Genomic DNA, 16,687 nt, shown 5'->3' on the forward strand with positions numbered 1-16,687 from the left:
ATGGATCCGATCTGGAGTTCTACTCCATGGCTTTCAACAAAGTATACACCATCCGTTCTCCTTGCTCCTCCGGTAGGAGACCCTTTAAACCTGTTGGTGGTTACATGCTCACTGGCCAATTTGGTTATTACGATAGCTTGTTTCTTCTGAATCCCCTGAACAATAGAGAGCTTCCTCTCCCTGTAATACATGATTGTAATCCATATCTGCTTTCAAACAGTAATCCTCCAAGTTTTCAAATTGACCATTATATGCATGCCTCCAAGACTAAAATGTCGGTTCGTTGTAAGCCCAGTGATGATAGGTGGGAAATCATTGGACCTGGACACGAGTTTAAATACCGCTGTTACTTTTTGAAGGGTTTTCTTTTAAGGGTTTGTAAATATCGTAAGAATCAAAATGGGGTTACAAAAATTTGGGATATTAGTAGCCGTAAAGAGCTCTATGTCATACCACCACCCGTATATGAAGATATGTGCTTGGGTCCTTACCTCGTCGAGTCTTGTGGAGATATATTGGCCGTTGGTTATAAGCGGGACACTAATTGGACGAATTATAAATTTTTTGTTCACCTTCTTGAATTTGACAATGGAAAAGGAAATCCTTGTTGGGTCAAGCTTAGCAGCATTGGAGACAGAATATTGTTCTTTGATTTTCCAGTTGGTACTGGTCGTGGTTTCAGTCTCAGAGCGAGTGATTCTGCCGGATTCAAAGGGAACTGCATCTACTTCGTATACAATGACATACCATATTTAGATGACGTTCAGTTGATCAACATGTATGACATAAAGAATGGTGAAACAGGATTTATCAAAACCCCTTTCAATGCAGAAAGCAACATTACTTGGTTTATGCCTACTTTAAACTATATATGACATCAACTCATTTTAAGATTGATGTAAAGGGAACTTGGTCCTGTTGGCCTTTTCTTATAGCATTACTTTCCCTTTCTTTTATTCTTAGGGTCTGAAGTTGTTTCTTAGCTTTCAAGTTTATAGATATACTCGATCTCATTGTGTCTGTATTAGTTCTCTTATGATGTAGAACTTAAGTGTTAATGTAAGGAAATCTTGTGTCAATAATGATCACTGTGGATGTTAAATTAATAGATATGAAATTTTAGTGTGCTTTTGAGTTTTGACTTGTTTTTGTTGCACCTTGCAGTTGTTTATGTCTAACTTTACACATAAGTAAATTTACATAGAAAAATTCTCAAGTTCATGTTTCTTATGTTGTATTTTACAGAGAAGTATTGTTCTCTGCTTTGACAGCATATCCATGTTTTTAATTTGATTCTTGAAGCTTCTTTTTGAAAATGGCATTGTGATCACCTGGTAGTCACTACCTGGTTTGCAAAAAAGAAAAAAAAAAGAAAATGGCATTGTGATGCTAATTTTGCAAAAGGAAACCCTGATTTCAAAAATAAATATTCGTAGGGATCTACCTGCAACTTTGTCGATCCGTTGTGATTTTGCTCTTCTCAGACTCATTTTTTATCAAAGCATCTTTTAATGACTCTAAGTTGATCAATGCAACTAAAAGTCTGTTGGCTGTTCAAGTTACTTCTTTTTTAAACTTCCTAATTTCAGAAGTACACCTGTTGAGCGTTGCAAAATTACAGCTTACTTGGACTTATGTGCATAATTTAGGATTGCTAAATTTAGGACTCTGATTAGACAGTTTAGATCCAAACATAAATATTATGTTACATTAGGTAATACAAACTCAATTACTCCCTTCCTCATTCTCCCCCCTCTACTATTGGGTTGTATATATATTAATTGCTTGACACTTATTATTAGCAATTATAAATATAATATTTTTATTAATTGAAAATGATCAAGAAATATTATATATGTTATTTCAATTGAATAATGTTATTCATCCCTCTATTGACGGTAAAGCACTAGTTTTAGTTCTGAAAACATTTTCTGAATTTTATCAATTAAAAAAAATCCCATTTTAAATTTGTCAATTTTTTGTTACCTAGGAGAATTTTTGCTACTTTACGGTCAAATATAGTAGCTAATATTAAAACTAGACAAAGCCTGACATTGTCAATATGTTCAAATGTTAATTTCAAGAAATGAATTATATCATCTGTATAATGTATAATAATGATTAATAATGGCGTTAAAATTAATAAAAAAAATATTGCATAGAACATCTTTAGCTAGAATAAAATAAAATAAAAGTTACCACAACCGTGTTTCCTTTTTACAAAAGAAATAAAGGCTTCCGTTAATCAAGAAATAAGTTTATTAACCCCAAGAATATAATTTGGATGACAAATATTCTTGAACTCATTGCTTCTGTTCAAATTTATTAACCCCAATAATATAATCAATTTCTTGATCCCAATCTTCAAATTTAGCTTTCAAATTCGGGTGGTGTTAGTGACTACGGATTTGAGATAAGAAAGTTTGAAGGGTAGAATGGGAACTCAGGGTAAAAAATTTAAATGATAGAGAGTGTCAATTTCGAAACGCTATCCTCTGCGGAGTTTTTTCGTGCGGCGCTTTTAATCTGGTCCGTTCGTTTCGGATCGGACGGACTGGATTAAGAGTTCACCAAATTTTGAGTTTTTTTTAAATTCGGGCAAGATCTGATCTGATCCGTCTGATTCGAAATGAACGGACCAAATTAAAAGCGCCGCACAGCTTCGCACGGAAAAAAGCCGCAGATGATACTTTTCCGTCAATTTCAGCCAATGAGGATACGAATTCTTCAAATTGAACACGTATCAGGTACATTTGATTAAAAATATTCGACGAGCGTGCCGACCGTCTGATTAATGGGTCCGTTTTTCAAACACGCTTATCTTATCTAGCCCCGTTAAATTTCAGATCCATAAATTAACTAAAATTTGAGTTTAAATCGGGATCATTCTTACTAAAAAAAAAAATCTTAAAGCAATTCCGTAAATTTTTAAATTAATAATAATTAGCTTGTATTTTTAATCAGACAATCCGAATTTCAAATTCAAATTTTAAGTTACTATAAAATATATTACAAACTTGATTTAAATAACAAATTCCACACTGTTGCTTGTATGATTGTATCCGGTCTTATATTACAAAAAAATTTCATAGTTTAATAACAAATTTAAGGTAGACTTGGACTTAATTATTAAAAAAGACTTAAATTAAAGTGTCCTATGTGATGAAATAACTGCCTCAGACATTTAATTATACTTCTGATATAAAATGAATACTCCATATTTACAGTGGCGGGTCTTAATTAGGAGTGGTTAAAGTTATATCTACGAATTAAAATTTATCAAATTTATTCTTTATTCTTTATATTTTTATTTTTTACAAGTACTTAAACATTAATTACAAATTAGTCGTTCTTATGAAATAAAATTATTTACTGTTTTCAATCTTAATTTTCTATTTTCGTATCTGCATATTTATAATTAACATAACTCAGATAGAGGATCCGAACAACTTCAGGTATTATGAGGTAATGCATCATTTGAATTTCATTTTGAACTCTCTAATCAGAATTTTACCAATGGTGTAATGCACATGACTTCTTTAAAATCCGTGCTAGTATGTAACAAACAGGCCGGATTCAAATTCAAACATTGAGGTACCTTAGGTGATATGAAATCGGATCCAATCCCCCTTCACTGGATTATACACATGATCCACCCAGCCGAATCATATTTAATCCAGTGTTTATAGAGACTGTCGGGATTTGCTTTGAGATTTGTGCCAAGTAAAGAGAACGGTCCAGATTCTTTATTAAATACAGAAGTTAAAGATAGATGGTTTCTATGTAAGACATCATGGATTCGAAATTTAAATGGAAAAAACAAATTGTTATAATAACAGGAGTATTAAATAGTGCGTGACAAGAACTTCAATTTTTTTTTATTATTATTATTTTTTTTATATCTGTTGAAGCAGGCTAAAGAGGAAAGCGGCCTCGGAACCTCCGCTTCGTTTCTTGGAGATATCGCCGACTCCACTGTTGCAGTTTTGAGAGTCGAAGTAGTAGCAGCTCCGCCCTCCCTTCTCCCATCTGTCCCGGTCCACTCCGTCTCAATCAATCTGAGCAGTGCTTCCATTTAATGGATCTGGTCACCGCTTCAGATCGCTACTCTCTTGTCTCAACTTACCAGGTTCGAATGGGAGGCTGTGAATTCGCTCATCTCATATGTAATCTCTAGCTACTATCTATATATAAAAATAAGGTACGTGTTTTTATGGTTGTTGCTGATGACGAGATTACAAAGAGTTGCCTCCTTCCTCCTCTCTTCTTCTTCTTCTTCTTCTTCCACCTCTCTGAGTGGTGACTGTCCTGGGCCAGTTGATTCAGTTCCCGGTCCAGTTTGATTCAGTGTCTTCTCGGCTGAGTGGTGACTGTCCCGGTCCGATTGGATTCAGTGCCATTTTCTTCCTCCTCTCGCAGTGGTGACTGTCTCGGTCCGGTTTGATTCAGTGCCTCTTGGCTGCGCATTCCCCTGAGCGGCGGCGTCGATTTTGGAAAGAAGAAGACGTTTCGTCCTCAAGGAAGGACTCAATACGACGTACTTCGCCAGCCATGCAACTCAAAAATTACTGCTGTGTCTACATTTCCAGGGAAGAAAATTGGAAGGCTACTTATTAATCGGGCGCGAATAGACTAATTCACATTCTCTGGCTTCACATATCTGTTATTTTCTGACATAGCAAATTAGATGATTTTATAGGTAGCGCAATGTATAGGTTTTCGTACTTTCTATTTTAATCAAAGAAAACCTATGTAATAGCTATCTTGTATATCGTTGGATCAATGCAATCGCCTACGGACTTTCAACCAAAAAAAAAAATTCAATTTTAAAAAAAAAAAAAAAATCAGAATCAAAACAAGCATAGAGCGCCAGAAATGCATTTCAATTTTGAATGGTAGGTCCAAGAAAGACATATTATTGTACCTCTGTACCGCTTATCACATGGTTTAGCATTGTATCGGCACAAACTCACAGTAAGGATTTTATAGGGTGCATGCTTATATTTGCTACAATAATTGTTAATAGAGGAGGGCTCAAATACCTCATTGTTCATGCTCTATTGTATCTGACGTTTTTATTTTCATTTTCAAAATTCAAATAAAAGATCTGAACTTCTCAACATGATATGCACGTTACAAAATCATTATTTTTCAAGAAATTGTGGACCATCTAAAAACAATGATTTTGTACCTATCTTAATAAATAGTAAAATAATTTAGTCTCCGATCATATTTTTAACGTGGATATTATGTTGAGAAATTCATATCATCTATTTGAATTTTGAAATTAAAGAAAAAAATATTAGAGTGCAATTGTGGCATGAAACAATGAGCATTTGCCCCTCTTGTTATTATTGCACAAATATAGCATTCTATTGAAAATCGTTTGATCTGTATAACTGTATTGTATGTGTTACATCTCACCTGACATGTTTAGGAGAATGATTGAAAATTTGTGCCTATTTGAATCAAACAGTTCAAACCGTGTGTGATTTTTGTGTCATAATAACAACTATGACAGCAAAATAAAATTCTGTCATGCATATGGCTTGCACCTCGCAATGATATAAGCAACAAGCAAACATAACGATAAATATTAAATTAATACTCTATAAAGAATATTAAATCTTCAAATTTACTAGTCATGTTCCATCATTAATATTTTTATTTAAGTCTAACTACTAATTATACATTCATTTTTTATCACTTTTTTTACCACTCGCCTTCATATAAAATGAATAGCTCGTAAGTTAGATTGGTTTGAGCGGTTTTGATTCGTTGTTTGATATTTATTTGATTGATTTTGGAGTTAGTATCACTATAACCATTGATGATGTTGTAGTAGCCATACTCTTTTTATTTGTATGTCTGATTCAGTTTTTATCTCCTTATTTTTTCATCGTATAACTTTATATCTTTTTTCTCTCTTTTTATTTGTATATGTCCGATTCAGTTTTTCTCTCCTTATTTTTTTCATCGTATAACTTTATTTTTTTCTCTCTTTTTATTTGTATAAGCCCGATTCAGTTTTTCTCTCCTTATATCTTTATAACTTTATATCTTTTTTCTCTCTTTTTATTTGTATACGTCCGATTCAGTGTTTCTCCACTAAACTCGAATTTTGAGTTTGAATTTGTACCATCTTATCATAATTTGGATCAATCTGGTTCAAGATGATTCTAATTGGACAGTCAGGGTTCACATGGCCCCTTTAATATTTGTGTGGATTCTAATCAGACAGTCAGGATACAAACTAAAAATTTGAGTGCACCAGTGGCCAAGCCAGATCTTGTTTTGCTACTTGTCCAAATGTTCGTTCTTTTTATCACAATTCATTATTTGTGACATTTTAATTGAATCCTTATTGCACAGCGTATCAATGTTATTCACAACAGATTTCAACTCCTTGAAATAATAATAAAATTAAAAAAACAAAAAAAAACAAATTTTAACCTAGGAGACAAAATAACTAACCTTACCCTTTCCTCAATAAAATTAAACGAGCCAATTTCACAAAGGAGACTGACACCCCCAACCTCTTGCTCATTTTTTTTTATAAATCTAGTAAGGTGGCAAGCTTCATTGATAAAAAAAAATTATTTACATCGGACTCTCTAGCCTTACAATAACATCACCAATTATCCTAAACAAGCAATTACATGAGATACATTGTTATTTCCTAATTTAGTCATCCCTGTTGCCCAGTATCTTGCCAGACATATTCATGCATAGAGCTGTAGATATCAGCAATAACGACACGTACTCAAGTGGTGGACCCAACATGGCAGTTGCCTCACTCTAGATTATAAAATTCAATTTACAGATATGAGTTTATTAGCTCTTGCCCTATCTTGAGCTCAGCCAAATCCCAAATGCAGCACTGGAAAAATAACTTTGTACAGGCGTAATTTATTTTGTTTGGAAATTAAATAAAGTGTAACCTATTTTATTTAAAATTTGCGCAGCTGAAAAGAAAAAATCCGCCCAACCCACTATCGCAATTTCCTTTCTCTTCTCCTAGCTTCGCTCATGATTTACTTTCTCTTGGCTCCGCTAGCAAATTCATCTTGGCGATGCATCACCTCCTCAACAGCCACAATTATGCTCAACCACTCAAAACCTCAGGCCGTCATGAGGCGCTCCTCTGATCGCTTGGCAACTCCTCTCCTCCTCCGTCAGCGCAAGCTTGATTGCAAATTTGAGAGTTAGTTTCAATTTAAACTTAATCGTTATTTGATTAGCTATTTGAAATAGATTCGATTGCTAACCATGATTTGATTAGAAAATTTGAGAGTTAGTTTCGAATTTCAATCTAATGGGTTTGAACTTGATAATTTCTTGCCTTACCCTGGTGAAAATCGTGCCGAAATTTTTATTAATAGGAAATATAATAAAAAAATATCCAGATTAGAGAACACTTTTGATTTTTTTCGAGATATAGGGAAAACGTTTTGATTTATCACGGCCTCTGGCCGTTATGACTTATCACGGCCAGGATTAACACTAATTACCGCACTTATTAAAAAAAAAAAAAAAAAAAAGAGTTCCTGGCCGTGATTGATAATCACGGCCAGAATTCAAATCCAGTGCAATATCTGACCGTGTAGAATGAGATCTGAGTTTGTCCTTTGTCCATTTTAATATGGCATTGCTGGCCGTGATTATCAATCACGGCCATGAAATTTTTTTTTTTTTTTTTTTTTTTTTTTTTTTTTTTTTTAATAAGTGCGGTAATTAGTGCTAATCTTGGCCGTGATAAGTCATAACGGCCAGAGGCCGTGATAAATCAAAACGTTTTCCCTATATCTCGAAAAAAATCAAAAGTGTTCTCTAATCTGGATATTTTTTTATTATATTTCCTATTAATAAAAATTTCGGGAAAATCGTGCATCCGCCTGTCGGTACCACTGTTGTACCTCGATAACTGTCTCAGCCACTAGCTGTTGCTTGCTCAGCTTTTTGAGTATATGAATATAGCGGCACCCCATTCTGCTCAACAGCTTTCTGAAAACAAGTCTAGCAGAATTACATAACCATACAACATATACAATTTCATCGGAGAAAATTAAATTAAATTATAACGTTAGTTTTCTAATGCTTTTAGTCTCTCATCTTCCGGCTAGTATGATATTGGTGTCATTTGACACCAACTCCAAAATTTATCGGATAGATTTCAAACGATAAATCCAAACCGTTGAAACTGATTTATTATATGAGTGATGCGTTTACATGCCAATTTTATATATTTTTGAGTTATTTTAGTATCAAATCAAGCGGTGAAAAATGTTGAAAAATGAATGCATTAAAATTAACTTAAAAACTCTCACATTTGACCGCTTGACTTGATACTAAATAAACTCAAAAAATTATAAATTTTGCATGTAAAAGTACAACTAATGAAGTAGATTGGTTTGTACGGTTTGGATTCTTCTTTTGAAGTCGATTCTTCGTTTGAACTCCAATTTATAAAACAATCTGCATGCCATTGTATACACTTCTTACAGTATCCTTTTGAAGAAATCCATCTTCATCTTTGGCCAGATTATACAGGAGCTTCCACTCACTCTTGCTAACATTACTGTCGAAGTCCAAGAAAATAAAAAAAAAAATCAAAATCAATTACCACAGGTCAGAATTTTATAATGGAATTTTAGTATCCAGGTGCAAAGATATTTCCAAGACTGATTTTTTTTTTAAAGTTAACAATAAGATAGGCTATGATTCTCTTTGCACAAAGAACAAAACCCAAGATTTTCTTCAAGAGGCAAAATTACTTGTTGTCCTTTAGTGTCACCAGGATCTTGGTTTACTTGAATCATGTCCTCCTAATCTTGTGGCGTTAGCGCATTCGGATTTGTTTTTGCATAATTTGTGAATATCTGTTCAAACTTTTCTGGAACAAACCTACAATTTTGGAATCAGGTGAGGCTAGATGAAAAGATCGAAGTTCATTTTTTCTCGACAATTATATAAGTAACTCTGAAAGAATTGCATGAATCTGGTCCAGCGAAAATCAAAGCAAATATTGGAAAACAATCTGACAAAAAAGAGTCATGAAATTTTGTATACTACCAAACTAATTTTCTTTGCAAAAATGATTGGCTAGCTCCTGTCGTACAGCCAAGTAATATGACCAAAACTGTGCAACCATCTTTATGCTGTTGTCCATGTTATTCTCTTCTGTTTGTTGCTTTGGTGCTCTATCCTTGCTCTGATCATTTTCAGAGACCACAAGTCAATTATCCAAATATAGTGTGAATTGTGTTGTTGTGACGGTTGTGCGCATCAGTAAAACCTTTAAAATGCAATCCTATAAAATCATGTGGTTGTAAACTCCCATGCTATAACATTTAGAAAACCAAATTGAGTGTATTACCATGTCCATGACTGATGGAAATGTAGTTAATAACCCAAAAACTGTGTCCGTGATTGTAAAAAATAAGCTATCAATAACAATTAGCATACCTTCCCTCAGAGTCGTAGGCATCAGTATCGCTATCATGTTTACCCTGGCCGATATTCTCTATATAGATAGGTAGACACTGCGATGATATTGTTCCCTGTGGTTTTAACAGAACATTAATTCGTAATGATATTTTCTTAATATTTATCCCAAATAAATCAGAGAAAGAAAGAAAAGAGTACAGGAGGTCTTGTTAAGGGGCTGAGAGCACCATTGATGAAGAGGGAACCTGATATGGCCACTAGAACACTAACACCAATTGCACGGATGCCTGAAATGGAATACTTGAACATCAATTTAGCTTACCAAAATTGTAAGTTTGACAACACAAAAAATTGTACATCCAACAGAAGAGAGACAAAACTGTACTGCCAAATTGGAAAGAAATCGTGAATTACCTTGATAGGTTTTATTAATATAGATGATTTCATCATTGTTCCTATCAAAGAATAATACCTGCATTTGAAGCGCTATCAGATTAGCAACCTTCAAATGTCCAGTCCCTTTTACATGGAAAACAAATTTCAAACAGAATAGATGTTAAAATAGCAAAAAAAAAATAAAAAATTGGGAATTCCCTTTTCCTCGTTAAAAACTTCAAAAATATAGGAATAAATAAAAATATATTTTTAATTGAAGTAAAAATAGACATTAAAAAGAAGTAAGGATTGAGAAGAAAAATCTGACATACCATTTTCTAAACAAGATGTCACTCCTTGAGCCTTTCCGAGTGGAGCCTTTCCGAGTGGAATTGCAGATAAAACACAGCAATTAAGCTTGAATTGAAAGGAGATACAAGCTCGGGTTCTAACCTGGTAGAGGAAGTGGTTGGACAATGCAGTGTGCTAGAAGCGGCAGAACGGGGCGAGGCAGAGTGGAGCAGCTGGTTGAAAGCGGTAGCGGGAGTGGGGATATATAAAGAGTGAAGGAGGCTAGGGCGCCCATGGACTTGCAACTGAGATATGAAAAAAAAGTTAGCTTTAGATTTGATTGTTAAATTTGATTTTAGAAATGTTGGTATAAGTGAACATTCGCCAACTGTTTTTCTACCAGATTCACCAATGGTTCTTTTATATGAACAGTTGGTGATTGATGTCTATTTTTTCAATGAGTTGACCTATCACTAATGGTAATGCTCTATGAACAGTCATTGAAAGTTGGTTCACTTTCACCGACTGTTTGTTAGGAATGAACCATTGGTAATAAGTTCGACTTATTTATCAATTTGACACATAGGATAAACACTAACTGTTACATACAAGAACCGTTTAGTAATGTGTTGTAGTGGATTTTATAGATGGCTAATGGAGATAAAAATATTCACTCTCCATAAGATTTAAAAGCACATAAGAAAGCAAAATGGAATGAGTTAGAATAAATTGCCTTTTGTTGATACACGTACCTATGGAAGATACATGTGACGAGAAAGATTGTAAATGTCTGTCCCCATATAATCGGACAAATGGAATATGAGATATCTTATGCCAATCATCCCCTTCAGTGGGTAGGCATCGGTCTATTAGATATGGGCATCCGTCTATATACAGTTCAACAAGGTTCTTTGGTAAACCGTTTTCAGGTAATGAAAGCATCTCAGCACAATCATAAATGTGTAGCTTCTTCAAGGAAGCAAGCAACCATAATGTGGAAGGAAGGCTTCTCAGCCTACAACAACGGAACTCAAGCTTTTCCAGAGATGTTAATTGAATGAACCAACTTTCTTCACCTGTTGTATATTCTACTATAGGGGACGATTCTATCAAAAGTGTACGCAGTGATGACAACCTTCCTACTCTTGGGAGGCGCACAGTACTATCGTAGTTGGGGCGTAGGTGCAGATAAGTTAGATATGGCAAACATTGCTCTTCATTTTCTTCTTGAGAAATCTGATCATTCTCTTGTTCCACTTCATAGGACTCTATAATTGCATTGAAACCTTTTATTACCAACTTTCTGAGGTTAACAATGGACTTTAACCCTTCAACAAGGAAAAGTTTATTAATATTTTCAAGGTGCATAACCTCAAGGGAATTTAACGGGGTACAATATATAGACAAACATTCGATGTGGGCTTGAGTTATGATCAAGTGAGAAAGAGAAGGCATCCCTTGCAATACTTGCCCAATATTACAAAGATCATAACACCTTACCAATTTAAGCTCTACCACTGATGAGATGGAAGAATCAGTAGGCAGTTCCTTCAGTACTCTGCAGTATTCCAAGTGGAGCTTTTTGAGGCGTGGAAATATCGTCTTTCTAGCCTCTGCATTCGACCAGTGTGTCCATGAGTCCATCTCACAGAATGTCAACTCCTTCAAATATGGAAATATCACATCGGAGCTGCCATAAAATTCTCTACCTACCTTCTCAATCAATGGTAAAGAATCAAAGCAGAGTAGTTCGAGGAAAGGGAGCTCACCAAAAGCAGGAAGGCTTCTTAACCAATAGCTCTTTATAGAAATATCCTTTAGATTGTTAAAACCATGATGAGGCGAGAACACCCAATCTGGAAAAGATTCCCATTTGCAGCCATTCACATTTAGAATTTCTAGACCACTGGCTGGCTTTAGGGCATCGAGGACCTCCATATTCACCTCGGTTCCCGATATGTTCATTTCATAAGAGTAAAAGCTCAACTCTAAACTTTTGAGGTATATTTTCTTATCTAATTGAGATTTTGCTGCTTCTTCTTTACTAGATACTGCTTTGAGATTACTTAGAACAAGATGTCCGCTGAGTTCATTCATGTGCATCAACTCACTGATCTTATGCCCCTTGTTGATAACAGGCCGCTCACTGTCTTCTATACAGAATTCCTCAAGCTCTTGGAGCTTGGTTAGTTTCCCTATACCAGATATTAGAGAAATGGTATCAGGGCTTGCATATAAATGTCGCAAGCTTATAAGGTTATTCATTCGTGCAGGTAACTTATTAAAGTAACAGCCTCGCACATCTAGCACCTCAAGATAGCATAAGGCACAAAATTCATCAGGAATCGAATTAATACCAGTGAAGGACAGATCCACAAATCGAAGATGCGATAGTTGACTAGCAACATTAATGGGTTCATTTGTTTTAAGCTCAATATAAGATACATCCAACACACGTAGACGATTGTATTTGGCAAAGATATTACCAATGGATTTGGCACTGCATTTTGTCCAATTACCAAACAAAATGACAGTCCGTAATCTTGTACTATCCTTGCATTTCCACTCTACCTCTAAATTATCACAATCTATTCCCAAGTGGCGGGCTAAAGATGGGAGACGCTTATCGTGGCTTTTAACAAAACAAAATTCATTAGTGGAAACGGCAATAGCTAAGTCCCGCACTAGATCATGCATGAGGTACTCGCCAACTCTTAATGTTGGCTGAAAGAAGGATCTGTCGATGAGTTCACCAAACCTCTTGTCTCCTATATCTTCTATTCTTTTCTCTCCATTTTCTAGCATATCTGTCTCTTCTTTACTGGGTTGAATAAAGCCCTGTGCAATCCACATCTCAACCAATCTTTTCCTTTTAAATACATACAGCTTTGGAAATATGGAACAAAATACAAAACATTGTTTTAGATCAGGATCCAAATAATTATAGCCAACAGCAATAGATGGAAGGATGTTCTTGCGAGCACCTTCAATGTTCCACCAATTGCTACGACGAATATCTTCCCAGAATTCTCTTTCTAACCTCTTACTCAACAAGGTCCCAATAAATTCGCCTGCTAGAGGCAACCCATGCAACTTGTCAGCAATTTGTTTACCAATCTTTTTCAAGTCGTCATGTTTTGACAGAGACAAAGGTGGTTGATCCTTCAAATCTCCTAATTTTAAACCACCAAAAGCGAAATATTCAAATAATTCCCAAAAGGATTCTGTTTCCAAACATTCCAGTGTTACTACCGGTAGAGTTCCTATTGTGTTTGCAATGCTTCTGCTTTGGGTTGTTACAACAACAACACTTCCTACCTCCCCAAAACTGAGCAATGACTTCAGGTCATTCCATTTCAGCTGTGTCATGTCCCTCAAATTATCTAAGATAAGTAAGAATATTTTATTTGTGATAATTTCTTTAAGCTTATTTCCAAGATATTCCAAATTCATCGAAGGATCCCTTAGGAAATCAGCTTTAAAAGAAAGTAATATCTCTCGCAAAACTTTCTTATCATCATAATTTTCTGAAACATAGACCCAGGCTTTTAAAGTAAAATGCTTGTTCGCACTCTCATTGTTGTATATCTTTTTAGCAACAACTGTTTTCCCAACTCCACCTACACCAAAAATGGGAATAACCGCTAGTTTCTGATTTTTGTTGAAATGAGGTTCTTCTCTTCTAGTATACACTGGTAATACACTATCACTTCGTTCTGGTTCATCACCCTTTTTAATGTTTTGACTTTGTTCTGTTGTCCGAATAAACTTTGGTAACCAAGGAATATTCAAGCTTGAAAATCTCTTGACAGATCTTGGTAGGAGATTCCAAAATCTGCTGCTCCCTTCTCCTAAATTAGGATCATCTATAGCCCTGCTCCCTTCTCCTATATTAGGATGATCTATACCCTTATGGTAAAAATCTCCATATAGAATGTTGAACATCAGGTCCAAGATAAACTCAATTTCTCTATCTCGGCCAAATATGAGTGCATCAGTGGCCAAGTCGGATCTTGTTTCACTACCAACACTGTCGGAATGTTCTTTCTTTTTATCACAATTCATTATTTGTGATATTTTAATTGAATCCTTATTGCACAGCGTATCAATGTTATTCACAACAGATTTCAACTCCTTGAAATCATTATCAGAAAAAACCAGGTTTTTAACCATCTTAACAGATGAGGAGGCAATTTCACTAACCTTACCCTTTCCCTTGATACTCTCACGAATCCTCTTTGCCTCAAAGTTATCCACAACATCTTCTGCCTCATATACAACATCTTTGAGCTTGTCCAGCCATTCCGCAAGACGCTTGTTGGTAATTTGTCGGTTGTCGGCTTCTTCAATCACGCTTTGGATATGGGGAAGTTGAATCTCCACCAAGTTTTTCAGTAACTTTTTGTTATTGGTGTGCAGATCATGGTTGTCGCCGAGGAAGGAGCACCCCAGATTGATCACCTTGGCAATAACGGTACCTACGAACTTCCCTCCAATAATCAACTCCATTCCTGTCATTTCAACAGAAACAGCAAAGAAAACGAGAGGGATGGAAGTTAGAACTTCTTTTTTTGAGGAAAAGATAGAACTGACTACTGAGTATTGAGGGATAGCTTGGGGGTCAACGAGTCCGCATCGTCTGCATTAACTCTTTAGCATCTTTTGATCTAATGCATCTCAGCCGTCTGATTTTCAACAGAGCTAATCTGGTTTCCGTCTATAACGTAGTGTCTTTTAATATCAGTGCGAATCTAATCCGCACGAACATAAAGTGCATCGGACGGTCCAGATACATTAATTCAAAAGATTCCTTTTTGAGTTGATGCTGAGAATACGAATTCACGGGTCAACGGAGTGTTGTGTGGGGGTGGGACGGAGGAGATCCGATGCCCATCGAACCCATTTTCAGTTCAATGGACAAATCCACCGTAAATTTTATGAAACTCCTCTTGATATGATTAACGGAGCAAACTGCTAGTGCTTTTCATCAATAGACCCGATAGAGTTATTCAACCCAATTAGATCTATCTTCCGCAAGGTGAAGCGAGAAACGCATGAGAGAGAGGGCGTCGAGACTCGAGAGTCGAGAGGCGGAACTTGGGAAGTAAGGAGATCGGTCTAATTGGGTTTAGTTTAATTATCGGGTTTAAAACCGAAACGAACTGCTCCGTCAATCTGATTAACGCGAGAAGATTGATGTAATATTCTACGGTGGATTTGTCCATCTAACCTAAAATTGGTTTGATGGGCATCGGACTTTGGACCTCCCGTTCGCAGTGGGTAGCTGCCACCGGGTCCGGATCTCGTAAAGTAACTCAATTTTTGGATTTTGGATCGAGACTGTCCAATTCGAATCCGTCCCTCAAAATTATCTCGGAATTCGGATTCGTTACTCGAGATGTGTGTTTCACTTCAGATCTCGAGGAACGGATTCGAATCGGACGGTCTCGATCCAAAACCCAAAAATTGAATTATTTCACTGGATTCGAACTCGATGCCACCTAGGTCCTAGCACTAATACATTTTATTGAGTGATACTTCTATGGACATAAGGACTTATTTGTAAAATGAACATATTTTTATTTTCAAAGTTCAAACAGTCGATCCGAACCGTTCATCTTGTTCTCCATATTAATATGTGCTTGGAGACCAAATTTTACATTTTTCTGAATTTTTTTTACTATTTATTAAGATGGGTACAAAAAATATCAAATTCAGACCATTGAATTTTGTACCCATCTTAATAAATAGTAAAAAAATTCAGAAAAATGTAAAATTTGGTCTCCAAGTACATATTAATATGGAGAACAAGATGAACGGTTCGGATCGACTGTTTGAACTTTGAAAATAAAAATATATTCATTTTATAAATAGGTCCTTATGTCCATAGAAGCCTTTGCCCATTTTATTTATTGGTAAGTTGCTACAAACTTATTAATAAATTAAAAAATCCATCAACTTGCATTTAATTATTCCAACTTGAAGAAAACAATTATGTTTTCAAATGTATTGGTATAAAATACAATGTGTTTAATTTATACATGAAAAATAATTTACTGACTCGTCATATGCTTTTATAAATAAGAAAATAATAAATATCAAAATTAGAACTGTAGTAATAAGTAGAAAAATGACTTTGCTTTTCTTAATGAATCCTTCTTATATATAGTGTTATATTACCTGTCATGTCAATCGTACAAAATCACAGTCAATATATATATAACCCTTCATATATAAACGATCATTTGTATTGTATCTAAGTTTTCAGACGTCGCGACCTTTTTTGTTTGGTGTTTTATTAAATTTGCTTCTACTCAGGCGATAAATTTCTAATTAACGTTCTATCGTAAACAAAAAAAAACAAATCGTGAAAAACTTTCATCTACGCACTACAAAACCTTTTCCAAGCCTGTCAAATCAGCTTGATAATACTTCTTACGTAACGATAGTCAAGCGTTATCTAATTATCTCGGCCACCATAATCTTATTTTTGCTGCTATTTCTGTCAAAAACAGTTTAATTTTCACATCGGTAAATTATGTAGCTGGTTGACAATCTTTGCTGCTGTTTTTCA

General features: G+C 35.2%; 3 protein-coding genes across 3 annotated transcripts; 1 reads left to right on the top strand and 2 right to left on the bottom strand.

Annotated features, from left to right (window-relative positions):
- Positions 1 to 272: 272 nt before the first annotated feature.
- LOC144567269 (uncharacterized) lies at positions 273 to 875 on the top strand. Its single transcript, XM_078317370.1, has one exon. The coding sequence runs from the start codon at positions 273 to 275 to the stop codon at positions 873 to 875; it is 603 nt and encodes a 200-aa protein (XP_078173496.1).
- A 5,896-nt stretch (positions 876 to 6,771) lies between these two features.
- Positions 6,772 to 10,284, bottom strand: LOC144569847 (peroxygenase-like). Its single transcript, XM_078320324.1, has 7 exons — positions 10,155 to 10,284; positions 9,862 to 9,966; positions 9,646 to 9,734; positions 9,466 to 9,560; positions 8,503 to 8,578; positions 7,348 to 8,004; positions 6,772 to 7,185 (listed from the first exon to the last, which is right to left on the bottom strand). Exons 2-6 carry the CDS (start codon positions 9,923 to 9,925, stop codon positions 7,930 to 7,932), a joined length of 399 nt encoding a protein of 132 aa, XP_078176450.1. The 5' UTR covers positions 9,926 to 9,966; positions 10,155 to 10,284; the 3' UTR covers positions 6,772 to 7,185; positions 7,348 to 7,929.
- On the bottom strand, positions 10,284 to 14,680 carry LOC144569837 (disease resistance protein RGA2-like). The gene is made up of 2 exons (XM_078320312.1): positions 10,866 to 14,680; positions 10,284 to 10,418 (listed from the first exon to the last, which is right to left on the bottom strand). The coding sequence occupies exons 1-2, from the start codon at positions 14,629 to 14,631 to the stop codon at positions 10,396 to 10,398; spliced, it is 3,789 nt and encodes a 1,262-aa protein (XP_078176438.1). The 5' UTR covers positions 14,632 to 14,680; the 3' UTR covers positions 10,284 to 10,395.
- Positions 14,681 to 16,687: the final 2,007 nt, after the last annotated feature.

The sequence above is a fragment of the Carex rostrata genome, chromosome 2, assembly GCF_964058835.1.
Source record: "Carex rostrata chromosome 2, lpCarRost1.2, whole genome shotgun sequence".
NCBI lineage: Eukaryota > Viridiplantae > Streptophyta > Magnoliopsida > Poales > Cyperaceae > Carex > Carex rostrata.